This window comes from Mustela putorius, unplaced genomic scaffold, assembly GCF_011764305.1.
Source record: "Mustela putorius furo isolate JIRA1106 unplaced genomic scaffold, ASM1176430v1.1 tig00001433_pilon_pilon_pilon, whole genome shotgun sequence".
In the NCBI taxonomy this organism is placed as follows: domain Eukaryota; kingdom Metazoa; phylum Chordata; class Mammalia; order Carnivora; family Mustelidae; genus Mustela; species Mustela putorius.
In genome coordinates, this window is record NW_025421741.1 from 1,509,979 (window position 1) to 1,530,114 (window position 20,136).

Below are 20,136 nucleotides of genomic sequence, written 5' to 3' on the forward strand. Positions count from 1 at the left end.
TCCCCCCAACCTGCTCCCCCGCCCACTCCCCTGCCCTTCTCTTGGGGACCCCACCCTTGGGCCAGACCCCTGCTTCCCACGGAGTCCACGCGCTCCGTGGGTCTCAACCGTAAAAGGAGATTCATGGGAGCCACGAGCATTTTCACGAGACGCAATTAAGTTCTGATGCGCATTATCTGCGTCGAGAGCAAGGAAGCCATGTCTGTGCGCTCCGGCCTCTCATCAGAAGCCGCTGCCCGGCCGCAGCCCGGCCCGAGCCCGCCGGTCATCAGGTCCGGTTACCAGTGAACCGTTCTAAACGAACACATGGATTTTTCTGAATTCGTGGCAGAGCCCGTTTGTAATTGCTTTAGCAGCAGAAGAGGACCTGCTATTAAGTATCATTAAGTTCTACTTGCTTCTATCTCTGCAGTTCGAACAAGACTGTCGCTCAGAAAGGGAGAAAACGATGCTGGGCAGCCAGGCTGGGGGCAGGGGCACCGGTCTGGGATGCAGCGGAACCGAGACGCGCCCCTGGACCTCCCCGGGGAGAGGGCGGGCCTGCCGCCCGGCCAGCTCGGTCCTCCGAGCCTCTGCTTCCCCGCCTGTAAATGGACACGCGAGTTCTCAGCACTACTTAGGGTCATTTCAAGGAGGAAGTGGGGCTGCAATTTTAAACCTATTTCTCCTCTCTCCTTCCTCCTTCCCCCTCTTCCTCCGCCTCCTTCCCAGAATGCTCTCCGGCCCTTCCCCGGCAGGTTGGGACAGGAGGCTGCCTGGCCGGAGGCCTCTGTCTGCGCCGCCTGTGTCGCGGGGCTGGGAAGAGTCTGTGGGGCGGGGGCTGGGACGCCAGCAGAGGGGTGCTGGTGGCTGTCCCTCTCCGCACCCCCGGCCTGGGGTGTGGCGCGGACCGCTCCCACTGACGAGTGTTTCCACCGACGACCCTGGCCGGCCACCAGCCCGCCACCTGGGGCGCGCCCTCACCTGCGCCTCGGGACACGCAAATCACGGCAAGAGGGAAGTCAATGATGAGTTTCGAGGGTTGCTTGTCTTTGTTTTCAGTGGAGTTTATTGAATGGTAGGTTCGTATCATTTACTTTGGGTAATAGCTGCATTTCACAACCGGTTCACAAAACTCCTGAAAATGTAAAAATTGACTCTGCCAGGTGGGTCTGGTCCGGCTTGCAGACACGCCTAGAGGTGACAGGGAGGTCAGAGGGTTTGAGGGGCTGCGTTCACCTCAGGTCAGCCCACGGACCATGGTGGTGGGGCCCCAGCGGCGTGCGTGTCACCGTGAGTTAGGACAGACGGGGACCTGCACGGATGGGGACGCCCACCTGCCACGGCCCGCCACGCGGTGACCACAAAACCGGGCAGGGACGTGTCAACAGCGCGACCTGGCGGGAGCTGCTTTGGCGGGATGGGCCTCTGGATTGAGTTATGCCCCCGGATTCCCGGGTGGTTCTTCTGGAAAAGGGCTGCTCCCGAGGCAGTCAGGGCTGGAGGAGCTCCGTGACACCGACCGTGCCTCGTGAAGAAGCCGGCTTTGTCCGTCGTGGTCGACAGAGCCCTCCGCTCCCCCAGCCGCCCCCCAGGGACCCGCGTCCCCAGAGCTGGGTGCCGGCCAGGACCCGACAGCCACCAGGCTTCCAGGACGTGCTTGTCTCCCAGAAGGACGGGAGGTTTGTGGAGAGGCCCCCGTCTTCTGTGAGGCTGCAGGGCCACAACCGGTGGCTTGGATGGGACTGTCCGTTTGCCTAACGAATCGTGGCACCGTGAGTTTTATACTTTGAGCGGCGACATTGTCCTATTTTAAACCACGGGCAACCTGCTTCACGTGCCAATGGCTGTGACGTGTCTCACCTTCACTTGGAAACTCCTGGATTGTTGTGTCCTCGGGTCTTCGGTGAGAGATGGACTCTGGCCAGCTGTTTGCCTCCACGTGAAATAGAGCAGGGCTTTGGGGGGACTTGGGTTGGAGCTGGGAGAGTTCTCTGGGGAGAAGCTGGGCCTGGTCAGGGCTTCCCCAGCGGCAGGAAGCAGGGCACCGGACCCCAGGAAGAAGCAGGGGAAGAGGGGCTGGTGAGAGAGGGTGCCCAGGGGGCAGGGCGCAGGGGCAGGGGTCTCGGATGAGGGACAGTGAGGTGCAGACTGTCTCTGCGAGGCCAGAGAACGGCGAATGCATGACCCACACACCTCTCGGACCCCAAGAGTAGGTCAGAGCCCGCACCTTCCCCAGAGACTCTGACTCTGGGAGAGGAAGGGCAGCTGCGGCCCCAGGTCTGAGAACCCCGGCACCCCCAGAATGCCCTCGTCTTCGGAAAGAGCCACGGTGTGGGTGACGGTTGTGATGTTTTCCCTTGGGGAGGCAGCCGGGTGCCCTGCCCCCCCCCGGAAAGTGGGCGGCCTGGCCCCAGCAGGACGACGAGAGGTGAGTCCCACGTGCCCTCTTGTCCAGTCACCCTGGCAGCTGGCTCCAGACGACTCGACAAGAACGGGGAGTCACAGATGGGGCCACAGGTTCTCCCCTGGGTGACCCCTGAAGGGCATCGGGGACCCACACTGGGGGGACTGGGCGGTTTGGTTTGCGGAAGCTTGGCATCTGTCTGGGTGAGCCAGGTCAGCCTGGAGGTCCTGCTGCTGGACAGCCCAGGACTTCCACCCAGAGTTAGGGAGCAGCGAGGTGCCACAGGCCTCGGGGTACAGCCAGTAGGGGGTGCTGGTCCTATCAGGGAGCAGCTAGTGTCGGCGCACACAGAGTCTGATGGGGGACGGGGACAGGGCCCTGCAGTGTTCACTGCAATCATGGAGCATGGTCCTGCCCAGAGATGACGGTCCTGTCATCTCGGAGCCCCGGGACAGCCTCTGTGCTCCTGCCCTGGAGCACGAAGGCTGTGCCTGCCAATGCATGAACACGTGTGTGTGGCTATGTGCCAATAAAACTTTATTTAGAAAAACAGGCGCAGGGCCGTGGGTCATCATTGGCTGAGCCCTGCCTCAGAGCAACGAGGGAAGGCTCCTGGCCCCGGGCGAGACACTGCAACAGGGGCCCCGACCCCGGTTGACCCAGCAGCTGGGACTCCTGCGGACGGGGCGAGCTCTGTCCCATTAGCTCTGCGCTGCGCTGGACCGAAGCAGCACAGTCTCCTTGTCTCCCCAGCCGGGGGCTTCGTGGGGACCACGGTGCCACGGCTCCCGGCTCCTGCTCCCCAGCCTCGGCGAGAGCACTGATCTGCTCTCCTGGGTCTTGCCCTAGATGACCAGAAGAGGGAAGGGGCCACAGTTCTGCCTGGAGCGGACGGGAGCTCAGCCGCCCTCTGAGTTCACGGGGGTCATTTCCGTGAGGGGGGAATGGACAGGGGGCTTCAGCACATGCACAGTTGGCCGTCCCGGCGGCCTGGACAGGAATACTGTAGAAAAGGCACGTGATTTGGAGCTGGAGTTGGCTTCAGGGTCTGTGCTCCTGGAGGGGTGGCCAGTCCCTGGCCTCTGCCTCCGGAGTGCACAGGGAGGTCCCCGCTGTCCCAGGGTCATGGCCTGCGGGCAGCCGAGGCGAGGTCCCGGCCGGGGATGGGCAGGGCATGGCCGGGGCCCTTTGGGTTCCGGTGGCGCGGCAGGCGGGAGGGGCCTGAGTCCCAACACCCGGCCCAGCCGGGGAGCCTGCCGCCTTCCCCAGGTGCTCAGGGTCTGCGTCAGGGAGGGGTGTGGGGTGGAGGGCTGGGGGTCAGTGCCGCCCGTGCTTGATCCAGTTCCTGATGGTCCACTTCTGCCCCGAACACCTCTGCACCACCAGCCGCAGCCCGAAGTTGGTGTCCTTGGACATTTCGACCTCCAGGCACCTGCCGGTGTCCCGGCTCACGATGGGGCCGCTCTGCAGGGAGGTGCCCCAAGTCAGCATGGACGCCCAGGGCTCCCGTCCTGAGAGCATCTCGGGAGCGGGGGTGATGACAAGCCTCACGCAGGTCACTGCACGACCGTCACCCGAGACGCGGGGGATGGTCCTCATCCCTGTGTCCCCTCCTGGCCCTCTGTCTCCTCCTGGCCCTCTGTCTCCTCCTGGCCCTCAGTCCCCTCCTGGCCCTCAGTCCCCTCCTGGCCCTCAGTCCCCTCCTGGCCCTCTGGCCCCTCCTGTCCGTCTGTCCTCAGGCATCTCCATCCCATTACCCATGTCACCTGCCTTGTTCCTGGGGAGTGACTAACACAAGGGAGATGGGGCCCCTCAGATGGAGGCTCCCCCAGGTGCTTCCCGCCGACTGTCATGTCCAATTTGCCCCCTGGTCACCCCTGCAGACCCCCTGGTCCCCCAGACTCTGGCCCAAGCCTGAGAACCCCAGGACGGTACACTATACACTCTCCATTCTTTTTCAAACAGGTCCTTCTCGCTGTCTCGACCCCAGCCGGGCCTCCTGGGGACCTCTGACCCTTACAGGCTGTGCCTGCATCCATGACAGCTCATTCCACAGCCTCTCCTGCAGCCAGAAACCCCCAGACCCCAACATGGAGGGCAGGGTCGCCCGACAGTGTTTATCTGTCATGAGTCTGCTTGGTGGGACCAATGGCAGAGAGTGTGTGGGGATGAAATTGGGGGACGGAGACAGACATGTCTCCCAGAAGACACCTGCTGCCCATGGCGGGGAAGGCAGGAGCTCAGGGCGTGGGCCGGATGGTCGGGGGAGACTGGAAGGGGCTCCCTCGGTCTCAGAGTCCCAAGAGCCTTGCAACAGAGTACCATGGGCGGAGAGTTCTAGACAAGCAGGTCAGACACACCGAGTCCACACCCCAAACCCGGCAATGTGACCTTAGGGTCTGAGCAGCCGTGACTGGACAATGAGGTCACACCGGAGCAGGTGGCCCTCCTCCCCTGTGGTTGTCCTCGCCAGGGGAGACATGTGGAGACAGGGAGGGGACGCAGCAGGGGCGGGAGGAGGGACTGGGCCTGGGGGGGCCGGAGAGGCAGAAAGGTAGACACCGGGCCTCACGCGGGACACCGGGCCTCACGCGGGACTCCGGCTGCGTGAAGACGGCGGGCCTCACGCGGGACACCGGGCCTCACGCGGGACACCGGGCCTCACGCGGGACTCCGGGCCTCACGCGGGACTCCGGGCCTCACGCGGGACACCGGGCCTCACGCGGGACACCGGGCCTCACGCGGGACTCCGGCTGCGTGAAGATGGCAGGAGCGCGCGTCTGCGGTCCTGTGCTGCAGCAGCCCCGTGAGGCAGCGGGCATTTCGGACCCAAGTGGGCTTGAGGGAGAGGGGTCGGGTGCTGCTCAGGGCTGGAGGGAGATGGGGGCTCCAGGCGAGGTCATGCGAGGACGTGTCCTTGGCTGACCTGGGGGGGGTCACACGGGAGGCCATACCACGGAGCTTGAGCCGGTGGAGGCGACGTCCGGTCACCCAGAGAAGGGTGTGTGGTCCGGGGGGGGGGGGGCGCCGTGCGGTGGGGGGGGGGCTGGGGGAGGACAGAGGGCAGGAGGGGCTGCGGAGAGGCCGCCGGCAGGAAGGCCAGACGCACAGAAGGACAAGCAGGAGGCCGCCCACCGGCAGCCCAGAGCCAGCGGGGCTGGGAGGTGCAGGAGGCCCCCGCCCTGGGCGCGGGCGGCACCCTAGGGATCAGGGTGCGGTTCCCACGCAGACGCCCCCACCTGCCACAGGGGCCGCTGGAGTCTCTGCTCTGGGGCTGGATCTGCTCACCCCTCGTGCCCACAGCCCCAGGGCCCGGCAGGGGCTGGTTCCAGCGGAGCTCCGCCGGCAGCCGCTACGAGGCCGTCTGGGGGTCGCCCACACCCTGTGCCTTCCATCTAAACCCCGTCCCCGGGGGCCCGAGGAGGCAGGAGCGTGGGGCCGCCCCAGCGCTGTGACCGGACCGGCGGGCCCCTCCCCACGGCGGGCCCCGCAGCCCCGCTGACCTGGGTGAAGTCCCACAGCCGCTGCGCGGGCCGGGCCACGTCCTCGCACTTCTTCAGGGCGGGCGCGCGGGTCCTGCCGTCGTCCACCAGGCACTTGGAGTCGGGCAGGAAGGCGGTGGAGCCCAGGGGGCCCAGCTGCAGCAGCCCCTCCGCGCTGTACCGCACCAGCTGGGAGAGGACGTGGGCGGCCCAGGGTCAGGGAACGGGGGGGGGGGCACCCCCGGCCGCCAGCCAGGGCTCCGGAGCTTCCTTGGGGAGGCCCAGGCCCAGGGGGAGTGGGGAGGGCGCACAGGGAGCCCACCTGCGGACGCCCCCCAGACCGCCCTGCTCCCCCGGCCCCTGCCTTCCCCCAGGGTCCCCCAGCAGCACTGCCTTAACCTCCTTTCCAGAACTTTCCTCGGACCCCAGTTGCTGGAGAGAGAATTTCACACCCCCCTAGGGTGCTCCCTCACACAACCACGAGGTGAGCACTTATTTCCACGAGGGGAGCAGCCCCAAGTCCACGCATGCCTGGGTCCTACTTCACGTTTGCAAAACACCATGGGAAGAGCAAGAGAATGCTCAGGAAGAAAACCGGCCCTAGAGGTCCTGCCACGCCAGCTGCGCGGCCTGGGGCAAGCCACGTGACCCCTCCCTGCCTGGCAGCAGGCGGTCCCGAGGGCACCTTCCCCGGCGGTGATGGTGGGGATCCAGGAGACATGACCCAGAGGTGCTCAAGAGTAGTGTGGGCTTGTCCGCAAGCAGGTGTTGCCTCACCCCTGCCCCTCCTGTCCCTCCTCTTCCCTCCGTCCAAGCACGTGCGCACACACACGTGTGCACACACGCCCGTGCGGCCAGTGTGTGCACGGCGGCTCCCCACCGAAGGCTGGGTGTTCCCACACAAGCCGCCACGCTGCCTCCCACCCTGCATGCCCCGCAGCGGGGACTTGGGCCCCGCAGGAAGGCTGGGGGTCCGCCATCCCCCTGGATCTCTGTGGGGAGCGTGGGAGCAGCGAAGCGCCGCCGACTCCCGAGGCTGCGCGTCTGGCTCTCCTGGGGTGCACGCCCTCAGAACCGGGCGGCCTGCGCGGAGGCCACGTGGGGAGGGTCTGAGGCCCCCCGAGCTGAGGGCCAGCGCGCTCGCCGGCCGGGGGAGCGCAGGTCAGGGCTGCTGGAGCCGAGACTGCACACGTGTGAGCCCTGTGCAGAGGGGTCTCCCAGGGCACGTGGTGTGCGGCATCTCTCCTCGGGCTGCGGGACTCTGGGGGAACCTCCGTCTGCCGGGTCACCTCCTGCGACTGCTTGCTGGTGTGTTCAGTGGACCCGGCGGGACGGGGCCTCTTGTGTGGGCTGCGGCCCTGGAATCGTGCATGGCCTCTGACAAGCCTGGTGGATTTCCTCCCAGAGGCCACGTTTGCCTGCGATGGTGATGGGTGATTCTGTCTTTGTCAAGGTGGAAGCCGCCCAGCCGGGGTCCTGGGACGAGGCGCGGGAGGTGGGGGCACACCCTCCGCCCCAGCCTCACAGGCTAAGTGCTCATGCCCGAGATGCACCGCCAGGCGGGCAGTGTGGACGGGGCAGCTCCTCGATGCCCGGGCCTGGCACAGGTCCCCACGGGTTTCCGCTGGAGGGACGTGCGTGAGTGAGGCTCAGACCCTCAGAGTGCTTGGGGCCGAGCGAAGATCACTTGGGGAAAGCCCTCTGGGGCTTAATCGAAACCACACCAGCGCTCCTTCTGGAGAAGTGCTGTCTTTACCAGCCGGGATTCACGGGGACCAGAGTCCTAATCTGCCCCTGGGCCATCTGGTTCTCTAGGAGGCCTGGCGTCTGGACGTGGGTGTAGACCTTTCTAAAGCCCCCATCCCCGGGGAGGACCTCAGCGGTAAGAACCAGGGCTGACCCTTCTTCTAGGCAGCGCTTCTGGTTCCGTCCACAGGGTGGCAAACGTGTTCTTCCCACACGACCCACTGTGACCTACACGACAGCCCTGATGGCTTTTCACCCCAGCTGCTGGACTGGACAGAGGCAAGCAATGTGCCGTGCCTGCCCGAGGCCTGCCGGGCCCCAGAAGCCCTGCTCTTAGTCCCCCCGGGGCGGGGCCTGCCCGAGGGTCCCCACGGCACCCCGAGAGCCCACTCACAGCCTGCCGCGCCTACCTGGGAGGACATCCCGTGGCAGGGGTAGAGGATAGCGCGGTCATCGTCTTCCGCTCCCTGGTCCAGGCAGTAGCCGCTGGCTTTGCTGTTTCTCACCTACAGCCAGAAACCGAGGGAGAAACCCCATGGTGGGGGTTCCCCAAGGTCAGGGCAAGGCCACCCCATCCCCATTCAGGGACAGAGGGCCCAGCTGGGCGGCCGGCGCCTCAGGAAGGTGTGCGCTGTAGTCCCGGCCAGCCAGGACTGTCCACCCCGGGACCCCGTTCACTCAGCCTCCCGCTGAGCGCTAGCCCGGGGCCGGCGTGCTCGCATCGGGGCTGGGCTCCCCAGACAGCTGGAGCCCCGAGGGAAGGGAGGCCGCCCCCCCATAGCACAGACCAGGGTGACAATGTGTGTGGGGGGCACAGCACCCTCTTGCCAGCTTCAAAGAGACCTGTGTGTGTAGTCGTGCACGCGAGGGGGGCGTGACGTGCGCGTGTCTGTGCGGCTGCTGTCTCCGCGTCCGCGTGTGCGTGCTGTTTGCACTTACATGCACGCACTGTGCCTTCCAAACACAACGGTTCACGTGAGTGTGTCGGTGTGTCTGGTAAAGGAGCACATGCTCACGCGGCAGCCGGTCTGGACGAGGGTGTCTGCACGTCTCTGTGGGCCCAGGCAGGTGGGCTTGTGCACGAGTGGTTCTATCAGAAACCATGCACACGCAGAGTTTCACGTGAACGTGCACTTGTACACATGTGTACAGACTCTAGTGTATGTATACGGATCCACGTGTGCACGTGTGAACATGTGGGCACACTCATGCGTGGATTTGCGCACACCTATGTGCGAATGCGTGTATGTATCTCTGCATCTACTAGCGTGTGCTTCTGTGTGCACGTACACGGGTGGGTCTGGGCTCATCCTCTGCTAGGCACCAGGTATGCATGGATGTGCCACGCCCATGCCCGCTGCCATCCTATGCCCAGGAACCCTTATGTGGGTGCGGGTCGTGGGGCCCTCCCGGCGGAGGCGGTACCTCTCCGTACGTGAGGGTGTCGTTGTAGGTCCTCATCTCCGGGTACACGTTCTCCAGGTACCACTTGAAGCTGCGGCATTTCAGCCGCTGGCGCAGGGCCAGCCGCTCAGACACGTCCCCGAAGTCCACCCCTGGGTTCTGTGAGCGGAAGTGAGGCAGGAAGGGAGTTGGTGTGGAGAAGTGCCCACGACCCAGGTCTCTGCTCAAGATGGGGGAGCCCCAGGCCCTGAAAGCAGCCCACCCCTCAGGGTGTCATTGGGGTGGCCTCCTGCCTCCTCGCCCCAGGGACCCTTGGAAGTCCGGGCAAGGGTGCTCCGGGTGCTCCGGCGGGGAAGGGCCTGCTTCTCCAGCCTGCTGGCCGTGCCCCAACCCGGACAGATTGTCCCTGGCTGTGGGCTGGCTTGTCCACAACCTGCAGACTCCAAACAAAAGACTTGCCCTTGGCCCTCCCCAGGGCAGGGAAGGTGGTGACCTCCAAAGTCTTGGAGCATCCCGCGTGGTTAGACTGTGGTTGTCTACTGGGGTCTGGGTATGAGAGCCCCGGCTGCAGGGTGATGTATGGGGGGCTTTGGGCCGTGGTGGGCTCTCCGCTTGACTTCTTCAGGGGCTAGAGACTAAGGCCAGCCCTGTGGGAGGCTGGCCATGTGTGCATGGAGAAACAGAGGCTCGGTGGGCGTCCCTGGTTGGCGACATGCTGTGCACAGTGTCACACGGCATCACCGTGAGTGGTAAGTGCTGTCTGTCCAACCCCCGGGAGTCTGTATCCCTCACTCAAGAACCCGTAACCCTGAGCACAACAGCTTTGCTGAGTTCTGGGTCCTTCTAGCCCAACACTGAAACTGAGGTGGTCTTGGGGCCCCTGAGGAGGTGGCAGGCACCAAGTCCTTTGCGGGTGTGAGTGGGCTTGAGCAAGCGCCTTCCCCTGGCCAGTAGGCCCGGGGCACCCCTATTAGCCGTGGAAGGCGTGCTGCCCTGGGGGGCCCCCTCCCTCATCTGTGTGGTGGGCGTGGCCACAGAAGAGCCCCTCCCAGCCTCCCCTCGAGTGTCGGGTGAGCCGTGGGTGTGGAGGGCCCCCAGAGGGCCCTGAGAATGTGATGTGGGAGCGCGTCTGCTGGGTTCTGGCTCCAAGCCGGTGGCCCCTCCCCCACACGAGGCCTGCACCCAGGTTCCCTTTTGAGTAGTAATGGGCACATTTCGGAATCAGTCCCCTTGGTGAACATGAGGCTTTACGAGAGATGGTGAGCCCTCCTGTGTCTGATACGGGTGTGTGTGTTTCCATCCAGTCCTCATCGGCCAGAAACTGCCGTGTGAGGGGCCCGTGCGGAAGGAGGTCAGGCTTGAGCAGCCGCTGGTCCCTCCTCAGGGGGACGGTGTGAGCCGGCGGCCCAGCCTGGCACCCTGGCAGCCTCAGCCAAACGCTGGGCACGCCCCGCCGGGGGGTGTGGTGAGCCGGCTTAGGAGGCGCAGAGAGAAAAGCACAGAACAGACATGAGGGCTGTTTCTGTGACTTCTGTATGTGTCTGAGGCTCCGCATGTCGACAGGTGAGCGCACGGGCACGGACGCGCAGGTGTGCGCAGGGTCTGACAAGGTGAGCTCTTACTGGGGCTGACCCAGAAGTCAGTTCCAGCACGGGCGCAGCGGGGTAGCTGGAGCCTGGCACCCGCCCGTCCCCGGGAAGCAGCATGTGCGTGAGGGCTGGTGGCGGCGTGGGTGCGGGGGGGGCACCCCACATAAGGGGCCGCCTCTCAGCACCTGCCCTCATTACTATCACGGGGGCGGGGAGCCCATCTTTTAGGTTCCCAAGAAAAACCAGAATACGGGCTGTCTTTGGGAAATCAGTTGATCACCAAGTAAAGCAAAAGCCCAAACAGCAACCCCTAACTAGGTGTGGCTCGAAACTGCATGGACCAAAACCAAAGGCACAGGGAGCACCCCTGGCGTCTGCGGCAGGTGGGGGGGCCCACCGACGGTGGCCATGCACACCCCAGAATGCGAGTGGGTCACAGAACGAAAGAAGCGAGGACGCAGAGACCGACCCTGAGGACCCGGGGCTCAGCGAAGACGCTGGACACAATAGGGGCGACGCTGTAGGGATCCGTCTACGGGCCGCGTCCAGAACGGGCACATCCAAAGACAGAGCAGGCTGCTGGCTGCTGAGGCCTGGGAGTGGGCGAACCGGGAGCTAGCCGCTCCTGGCACACAGCAGCTCTTTCTGGGGTGGTCTTTGGAACAAGGTAATGTCCGCGGCTGTCCGGCTCGCGTGTGCTCAGTGTTAGGGACCACGCGCTTTGAAAAGGCCCAAGTGGCAGACTTTCTTTCACATGTATTGGCCGCAAAACCCAAGGAGACCCCCGCACCGCGTGCGGGCTGACCGTCGGGCAGGTGGGGCTGCGCGAGGCCCCAGGACCGGCTGCGTGGGGGACACGCTCCCTCGCCCACACATTTGTGGGTGCGTTTCTAGGTGGATGGGGGCAGCACCAAGTGCAGCGAGCTGGGAAGAGCCAACCCTCACTTCCAGCCATCGGCAGTGCCTTGTTCCAGGGCAGACATTCACCAAAAATCGTGGGGCATCTAACGGCTGGGCCCACAGTCCGGGAGCCCTAGACCGGGCCCACTCCCGGCAGGGGCACGGGGGACCTCAGGCTGCCTGCCATGCGCCTGCTCTCTGGCGGGCTCAGCTGTGCCCAGGCCCCAACTCCTCCAGCTCTCGGAGCCCGCTCTGGGCGCCTTGGCCCCGCCCTCTCTCCCCAGCCCCACCCCCTGCCCTAGGCCCCACCCTCTCTCCCCAGCCCCGCCCCTCTCCCCCTCTGCCCCGCCCCCTCCTGCCCAGCGTACTGTCATAGGGATGTTCCAGGCCATGTACACGTGGGACTTGAAGCTGTCCATCCACACCTCGGCTGCCCGCAGGGCGTTGCGCTTGGCATAGTAGTCGATGTCATTGTTGTAGGGCTTCTTGGTGCGCTCGATGTGGGCCACGCGGGAGCAGGGCAGCACCTCCATACTCCCGCCACACTGCCACACCTGTAGGGGGAGACCAGGGCGGCTGGGTGGCCCTCGTCCCTGCTCACAGGCCCCGGGACACGGGTTCCAGAAGGCGCCAGCCTGGGCTTGTTCCAAGGAAGACGGTCCAAGAGGGGCTGTCCAGGGCCTCAGGCTAAGCGCCCCAGAGCCTGGGCACAGGGCTGCCACCCCGCTGGGTTTCCTACCCAATTCCACCCCCAGCCCAGCCCCAGGCCTGCTCGGTGCACGGGCCTGGTCCCAGGGGGCTTCCCCACCAGCAGCTGCCCCCTGCCAAACAAACCGCAGTCTAGTTTGAAAAGAGCGCGTCAGCCTCGCCACCCACCGCGCTGCAGCACACACCACAGAACCCTGCCTCAAGCACCCTTACAGCTGCTCCCTCGACTACAGAACCCCCTGAAGAGCCTCACCCGTGATGCCCTCGACGCGTGCCCTCGTCTGTCTTGTCTCAGCGCGCTGCCTGGCCTTCCTGATGCCTTTCCAGGCTGCCTCTCCTCACCACAGAGCCCTGTTCTTGTTCAGGCACAAGGACAGCGGACCCCCTGCCTCCTCCCTCGCCTGACGTCACCTTCAGGAAGTGGAGGAAGGAGGGGGAACCCCACAGCTGAGGACGGGAGCTCTGATGTCACCCACAGCCGGACCGCGTCACGTCTGGGCAGGTCGGATGCCCTGCATGTCGGGGGCAGGCTATGGCATCCTCACGGTCTGGGCTCCCAGAGGCAGGAATTCCCAGCACGCAGTCACCACCATCTCTCCCTGCTGGGCTCCCAGCCTGCCCGCACCGCCCCTCTGCAGCCCGTGCAGAGCCCAGGGCACAGCTCCTTCACGATGCTGGTGCAGACCCTGCCCCTGGGACAAGGGCGTGGGCTCAAGTTTGCTTCTTTGTGTTGAGCGAGGGGGTGCGAGGCCGGCCCTGTGTCCTGCTTCCACAGCTTGGTGCCAGGAGGACGTGGAGGGGGCACTTACACCACTTCTGCTCACACGCCTCCGGCTGGACTGCCAGGACGCTGGGAACACAGGTGCACATGCGGTGAGCCAGGACTCTTCCAGAAGGCCGGCATGGAGGTGCAGGGACGGTGCCGTGCTTCCCGCACGCTCCTACGGCGGCCGCCGCCTCCCTCCATCTCTGGAGGGACCGCCACGCCCCCGCTGCTGTTCCTGCCGCTGGCCCTGTGCTCCCGGGGCTCCCGGGGCTCTCCAGCCTCACCGCTCTCTCTCCCTCCCCATGGCCCCAGGGCTTGTGCCCCTGCTGTGCCCTCTGGGGGCATGCCCTCCCTTGATTTCTGTGCCAGGCTGCCCACAAGGCTTTGCTCAGATGCCGCCCTTCGTGGCACCCTCTGAAGCTGCAGCCCCGCAGGGCTCCTGGCTCCCCTGGTCTGTCCTTCCCACTAATGTGTGAGCTTCAGGACCACCCCACCTGCCACTCTCAGAACACAACTTGTACCACGGCCGGGGCTCAGGGAACGGTTGTTCAATGAACGGTCGGGATGGCTGGACGGGCCTTGCCGCATCTGGCTCCGTGGCTTCAAGCTTTAGTCACGTGAGGGCGGCTCATGTGGGCTCTGTGGGGGAGTTCAGGGCCCTTCCGCTCCCCACGACTTTGCTGGGTGAAACTGGCCTCGGAGGGAGGGAAGGGTGCCGTGGCAGGGCGCTGTGTGGCCCCCGAGCCAGGACACCGTGTGCAGGAAGTGAGTAGGCGAGCTCTGGCCGGGGGTTCTGGGCATGACCCCGCGGGCAACTTCTGGGGGGCAGGAGGTCGGGTAGGGTCGGTGGGGGCATTTCTATGTGGAGGTGCGGGGTCCTGGCTCCAGACCCTGACTCAAGCTGCATGTTCCTGTCCCCCCTGTGGCTAGAGGGGACCTGACAGACCGTTCTGGCCTTTGAGATAAGCCGGGGCTTTTAGGGAGGTTATGGTTTGTGGACGAGAGGTCCAGGGGGTGGCAGCCGTCTTGTGGCCATGAGGCAGCCCACACGAGGCTCGTGGTCTAGACACCAAGGATGGCCAACGGAAAGCTAGAGCCTATCAGCTGTGAGCTTTGTGAGAGGCCTGGATCCCCACCCCGTCCAGCCTCCGCAGGGGGTTTTCTGTCCCTGCGTTCCCGACACAGGAGGCTGGACGAGGACGTGCTGCTGGGAGGTGCCGTGGGGGTTAATGTCGTTCTCATTACCGAGGTACTGTGGGGTCATGAGACGGGTCCAAGGTCACACGGCAGCTTCATGGGCGGAGGGGGGACAGGGAGCCGGAACTATTGTGACCCCCAAAGCTGCCTCTTCACCCAGAACAGAGGGGCAGAGTTGCAGGGGCTGGATGTGACCGTCACACCCATCTTGCGCCCCAACCACTAATTACCTCAATCAGCTTGCTTAATTGGCACCCAAACAGAAACCGCAAACACGAGGGGAGGACCAGGTGTCAGGGTTGCCACAGCTGCTCGGGGAGGGGACGCCCTCGACACCCCCAGATCAGAGCTCCTCCAACGTTGAGCCCGTGTCTGATGGAGGGTTCCAGAGCTGTCCTCCGCCCTTGCAGGCGAGGACTTTTACTGCTTCAAAGCCCGGAAACTGTGAGGGGTCAGCACAGATGCCGGGTAACGGGGCTCAGATGGGCCCCGCTGCCACCGCCGGGTGGTGTGAGCCCGCAGGGCTGGGACGGAGCCCACGGGGGCCTGGCCGTCGCGGTGCCCGCACATCGGGACACAGGCAACACCTGAAGCGAGGTGCCCTGTCTCCTGCTTGGTTCTCTGTTCTCTCCGCGCCCCTATGATGAAAATGACACTTTCGTGGAGGGCCCCGCTATCTGAAGGCCAGGGCTTCCTGCGCCGGCGCGGAATGGGCAGACGGGCACCGCGGCGTGGCTCTGCCCTGGCCTGTAGGGCGCTGGGAGGAGGCTGTGCCCGCCGTGAGATGTTTTCTGGACCCCGACTTCCTTTAATTTGTGTGCGGCCGCCCCACAGCCAGGAGCACGGCACTCGCTGCTCAGTGATCCTGCACTTCTCAGGGAGCCCTGCCCGTCCTCACCTGCCCTGAGCTGACCCGAGAAGGGACACCTCGGCCCAAGCTCACAGAGCGGGGCGTCTGGAGAGCTGCAGTCGGCCAGCTGGGGACAGGAGCCCCAGACGTTGCTAGCCGTCAGAATCTGTGGGAGGAATTCAGTATCCTGTAGTCCAAGCCTCACCCCTGACCGGCCACTCAGGCACACCCACACTCACACCCACACTCACACGCACACACGTGCACACTCATCCCTCCCGGCCCTTCCTGTGTCTGTCTCAGCCCCAGCGGGAGCAGCCCTCCTGCCCCTCAGAGTGGACACCCAGGAGGCCACCGGGGCCTCTGCATTCTCCGGGCGGCATGGGAGCCCTGGGCCCCGCTCACCGGCCTCCGGGAACAGAGGCCGCCCTACGTAACAGCACAGCGGTGGCGGGGAGGCTGGAGCTAGGGGGTCGGGGCCTCCTTGGAGACTTGTGACTCTCGAGGCCTTCCGAGCCGGCCCTGTGCAGCATCGCTGTGGTCTCAGCAGGGGGCGGGGCAGTAGGGGTCCCGACGCCCCCGCCCCTGACTCACAGTGGCCCCCACAGGCCTCACCACCTCTCCGGGAAGACCTGATTGGAAATGCTGGTCACAGGCAACCAGCTCTGGCCAAACTGAACTCCTAGGGGTACAGTGGGAGGGGGTTCACGGAAGGGGGGTCCAGGGGAAGAGCAGTTGGTGTTGAAGCTGGGTGGGGGGCAGAGCAGCTCCTGGGTACTCAGGGCACCGTCGGTCAGGCCCCCGGGTCCCTCCATCAGGGTCTGCCCTGGGACCTTGCAGGAAGCAGTGGGAAGGGGTCCAGCCCATGGAGATTGCACCTGGGAGGAGATGCCACACAAAGGCACTGGGGTTTGTAGACCCAGCTGGGCCCGGCACCTTCCCAGCCACTGTGACAGAACGGAAGTCATTGGGCTTCATCCGTGACCTGCCCAAGATCCTCACCTCTTTCTCAGAGGATGTGCAGGTGACACAGAAGGGGCTTTCAGGGACAAAACCCGTCCCTTGCTCTGGGCTGCGCCACCGTGTGTGCAGATACACGCAGCGTCCAAGCCAAGGCTGGGCGGAGTGCGTCTCCGTGCGCCCTGATGTGAGCTCAGGTGGGAAGGACTTTCTGAGCCCTCACTCCCGGCGACACTGAGAGCACGCCATTCACCCTCCTAAGGACACGTCTTTGCCCACGTGCTCCCCCTACTTGTCCATCCGCAACCATTCGTTCACCCAGCCAGCCACCAGCCATCCGTCCACTTCCTGTCCTCCCACGGCCTCCCATCTATCCGTCTACCCATCCGTCCATCCATCCACCTGTCCGTCCATCTGTCCACCATCTACCCTCCACTTACCACCCCCCCATCCATCTGCCTTGGTCCAAACAACCAGGCCGGAAATCCGGGTACGGTGCACGGCTGTGCATGAAGACGGCACACGAGCAGAGAGGAAAGCAAGCCCTGCCTCCCAGCCCAGACCTCCTGGCCAAAGGCTGGAAGCGGGCAGGAACAAGGCATCCGGCCCCCTAGGACATCTCGCCGGTGCAAAGCCACCAGATGCCCGGCCGCCATCTTCCTTTTGGTCGTGCGGAATCTCCCCCCCCAACAAACAAACACGGCCTCATACTCAGGAGGAAACTGCGTGTATGATTTCTGCGGATTTTGCATCTGAATCTAATTTCAAAAATCTATACTCTGCTCGATGTCCTTACAGTGTGGGCCCAACCCAGCCACGGGCCGACGCCTGCCCTCGTCACCAGGACCCTCACTCTGTAGGAGCAGTCCAGCTTCAGGGCCGGATGGACAAGTCCCACCTCCCAGGGCCTAGCTGGGCTCAATCCATCCATTTTTTATAAGAAAACGTCTCTCTCGGGGATGATCTGTGTATACGCATACATGCCCCGACACAGGTGCTCCCGAGTCCCGTTCCCGGCGCCAGACCCCAGAAGCTTCTGAGCGGGGCCTTCCTTCCAAGCTCCCACTGTTTCCCTGAACGTGTCAAACACCCCAAACAAACGAGAAGTTAAAAAAAAAAAAAAAAAAGATTGCCTTACTTCCAAACGAGTGGCTCTTAAAGTGGGACCCCCAGGCTGGTGGGGGCAGCCTTGCCCGGGGTGCCCTGGAGATGGGGGTGGTCGCCGCTGCAGACCTCCGAATCGGAAACTCTGGGGTGGGCCTGGGCCGGCGGGCTGTGTTTTAACAAGGCCTCCGGGGGATTCTGATGTTCCTGGAGTTTGGGGGCAGCTGCGCTAAGGGCCTCCCTCCCCTCCGCCTGGCCTCTGGGTACCCTGGGCGTCGGGCACGGTCCTCTGCCCCATGGACAGCTTCTAGGATGGCGCTGCGCGTCCCTGCACGTGCGTCCTCCGGCAGGGGTGAGGCCGCGCCTCCTGGGTCGTGCCCCGGCACCGGCGCAAGTCGGAGCCCCCCGTAGCTGGATGAAACAACGGAGGAGGTAGGAAGAGCCCCACGGACGTGGAGCTCTTCCCTGCCGCCCCCAAACACGCGGAAACGGTAGCTCCGTCATTTAAAAGCTAAAAGCACACATGGCTCCCCGCCCCGCGGAAGGAGCAGACACAGGCCGGCGAGCGGGGGCTGGAGCTGTGGGGCGCGGGCGCCTGAGCCTCACGGACGGCCGGGGACGGAGTGCGGGGCCCTGCGTGAGGCCTGGGGCGGGGCTGGGCGCCCGACCGTGACCAGAAGCTGCTCCCCGGTGGCAGCCAGACCCGGTGGGACAGGAGGAAGCAGAGGCGCACGGCCCCGGGAACCAGGAGACGCGTGTGACAGCCGGCCGGGTCTGGGGGTGAGAGCCAAGCCCCTCGGCTTCGCACCGGGGCCTGCGGGCCCGGCACCAGTAATCCGAGACGTCCACGCAGGGACAGGCAAACACGAAGGTACGATGCCCGTGAGCGCCGGGATCTCAGACGTGCCGAACGCACAAGGAAAGCCCAGGCCCAGAGGAGTCAGCCCCCAACCCCAGATGGGGTTCACGGAGGAGAGGGAACCAGCGGAGCGGGACGTGCGCAGACCACGAGGCCTTCCAGAGAGGACGGAGGTGGGGAACCAGCCACGGGGAGAGGAGAGCACAAGTCAAAACCCACAGTCTACGAGCGGCCGCAGGTCACCAACAGGAACACCCGTGCCGCACACATGAAACACACCCTCAGCGCAACGGAAACAGGGGCCCGCACAGTCGTCTGGACAGGGCTGAAGAGAGCACTCGTTCACTGGACATGGGGCTGAGGCGATCACCCAGGACGCAGGGCCCAACAGGGTAGGGTCGGCCCCCCCAGCTATGCGACTGGACCCCCGGGCCATGAGGTCACGTGCCAGGAACCCCGGCATTCTCTGTATTTGCGAAAAGACATCAGCCGTGGTCCACGGCGTCTACCAGGACCCGAGGAGAACACGGGGCAAGGAATGCACGGCGCGAGGGGGCCAGGGACCCAGACGGTCCCCTGGCCACTCCTGCGGGCGTGCTGACTGCACAGACAGAGCAGGAGAGGCTCCGTGTTTCTAACGTCCCCGTGAAAGAGAACACAAGACCAGAGCCACGGAAACTCTATGGCGATGACAGGGAAGGACATACTCGCCGGTACCGCCTGACCCGCGACGCGGGAGCGAGGGGACAGGTGTGCGTGCCCCGATGGCACTGGGGTTGTGCAAAGGTGGCCCTGCCCGGCGGCGGGGAAGGGTGGCGTGTTTGATGAGTGCGGTGAGAAGCCCGGGGCTGCTACTTTCAAACAACAGAAGGAAAGATCACAGCCTTGCCCGGACAGAACATCCATCCTACGGGGATTCAAGCCTTTACTGTGCAGGAGGGACTGCAGGTGTCAGAGGTGCGGGTGCGGCCGGGCTGCTCAGACAGGCCTCTCCGAGAGGGACGGGGAAGACCCTGAGGACGGGGGACACGCGTGTCGACAGGGTCTCTGTCTGCGAGAGGCCAGCGGCACAAGGGGCGGACGGGACAGCCCCTGCATCACCCCGCACGGGGCCAGTCTCCCTAAAATCAATGGGAAACAAGGAACGCCATCCGAACCTACTGGCCAAGGAAGAAACAGACGGTCAACACACGTACGAAAAAGGTCCGTGCTCACTAGCAAGTGAAAATACAAATTAAGCCAACAAAGACGTTTCCTTTGTGCCTGCCATCTTGGCGGGAAAAGTAACAGTATTTACTTCATTAGAGCCGTGTCCTATTCAGGCCTGGAGACTCTCTCCCTCACGCGCCGTGGCTGAGAAGATGTGTACAGAGACGGACACACAGACACAAGGCAGCGGGGACAGGTCGGGGATTTGGGAAGAGCTATCAAATGCCCTGAAAACGGGCATTCCGTCCGGCAGCGATCCTGTCTCCAGATGTCCATCCTGGGGGAGCGGCTGAGCCGTGAAGTGGACACCGGGCACTGACTTCTGTGCGGCGCAAGGTAGCAGAGCCCACGGACGGTCTGGAGCACGCGCGGGAAGCCCAGGAGCCCTGGGCAGTGAGCCCGGCGCTGTCACAGGCCTGCGACTATGACAGCATCGGGGGGGGGGGGCAGTGTTCCCGCGTGTGCGCGCACATCCGCAGGCGACGCTCCCACATAGGCAAACCGTCTCTGAAAGGACACCGCCTCTGGGCGCCGGCAGGAACTACCGTGACTTTCCTTCGGTCCTGGTTTGCTTACTTCAGGGTTTTTCTAACAAGAGCTGGTTTTCGGAAGGAGGGGGAACCTGTGCTCAGAAGTGCACCGTGTGTCATCACTGTTACAGTCGCTGTGAGCCTCGTTCAGGTGCTGTGAGCTTCCGTTTCACCAAATCCCTGCCAGCCCTGGAGGGCGGTCCTGCCACACCTGCCCGTGACAGACGGAGAAGCTCAGAGAGAGGGCGGCTGGCTGGCCGGCAGAGGGCTCTCTGGAGGGTTTTCCCACCGAGACGTCCAAGTGGACGGAGGTGCTCCCCTGGCCCCGAGGTCTGACCCTCTGCTCAGCGGGACCTGGCAGGCAGCAGGGAGTGGACCGTGGACCGTGTCCCGTGGGCTGTGGGGAGCAGGAAGGCACCCTCGCTGTGCTAGGCAGACCCACCTCT

General features: G+C 64.6%; 1 protein-coding gene across 3 annotated transcripts in view; it reads right to left on the reverse strand.

Annotated features, from left to right (window-relative positions):
* Positions 1-1,021: 1,021 nt before the first annotated feature.
* Positions 1,022-20,136, reverse strand: part of GALNT9 (polypeptide N-acetylgalactosaminyltransferase 9) — a 73,091-nt gene continuing 53,976 nt past the window's right edge. For all 3 annotated transcript variants that reach the window (XM_004779569.3, XM_004779571.3, XM_004779570.3), the window contains 5 exons: positions 11,876-12,061; positions 9,040-9,177; positions 8,025-8,120; positions 5,890-6,057; positions 1,022-3,850 (listed from right to left, as the gene is read on the reverse strand). In XM_004779569.3, the coding sequence (XP_004779626.1) occupies positions 3,704-3,850; positions 5,890-6,057; positions 8,025-8,120; positions 9,040-9,177; positions 11,876-12,061 (735 nt within the window). In that variant the 3' untranslated portion in view covers positions 1,022-3,703. The remainder of the gene's footprint in view (positions 3,851-5,889; positions 6,058-8,024; positions 8,121-9,039; positions 9,178-11,875; positions 12,062-20,136) is intronic.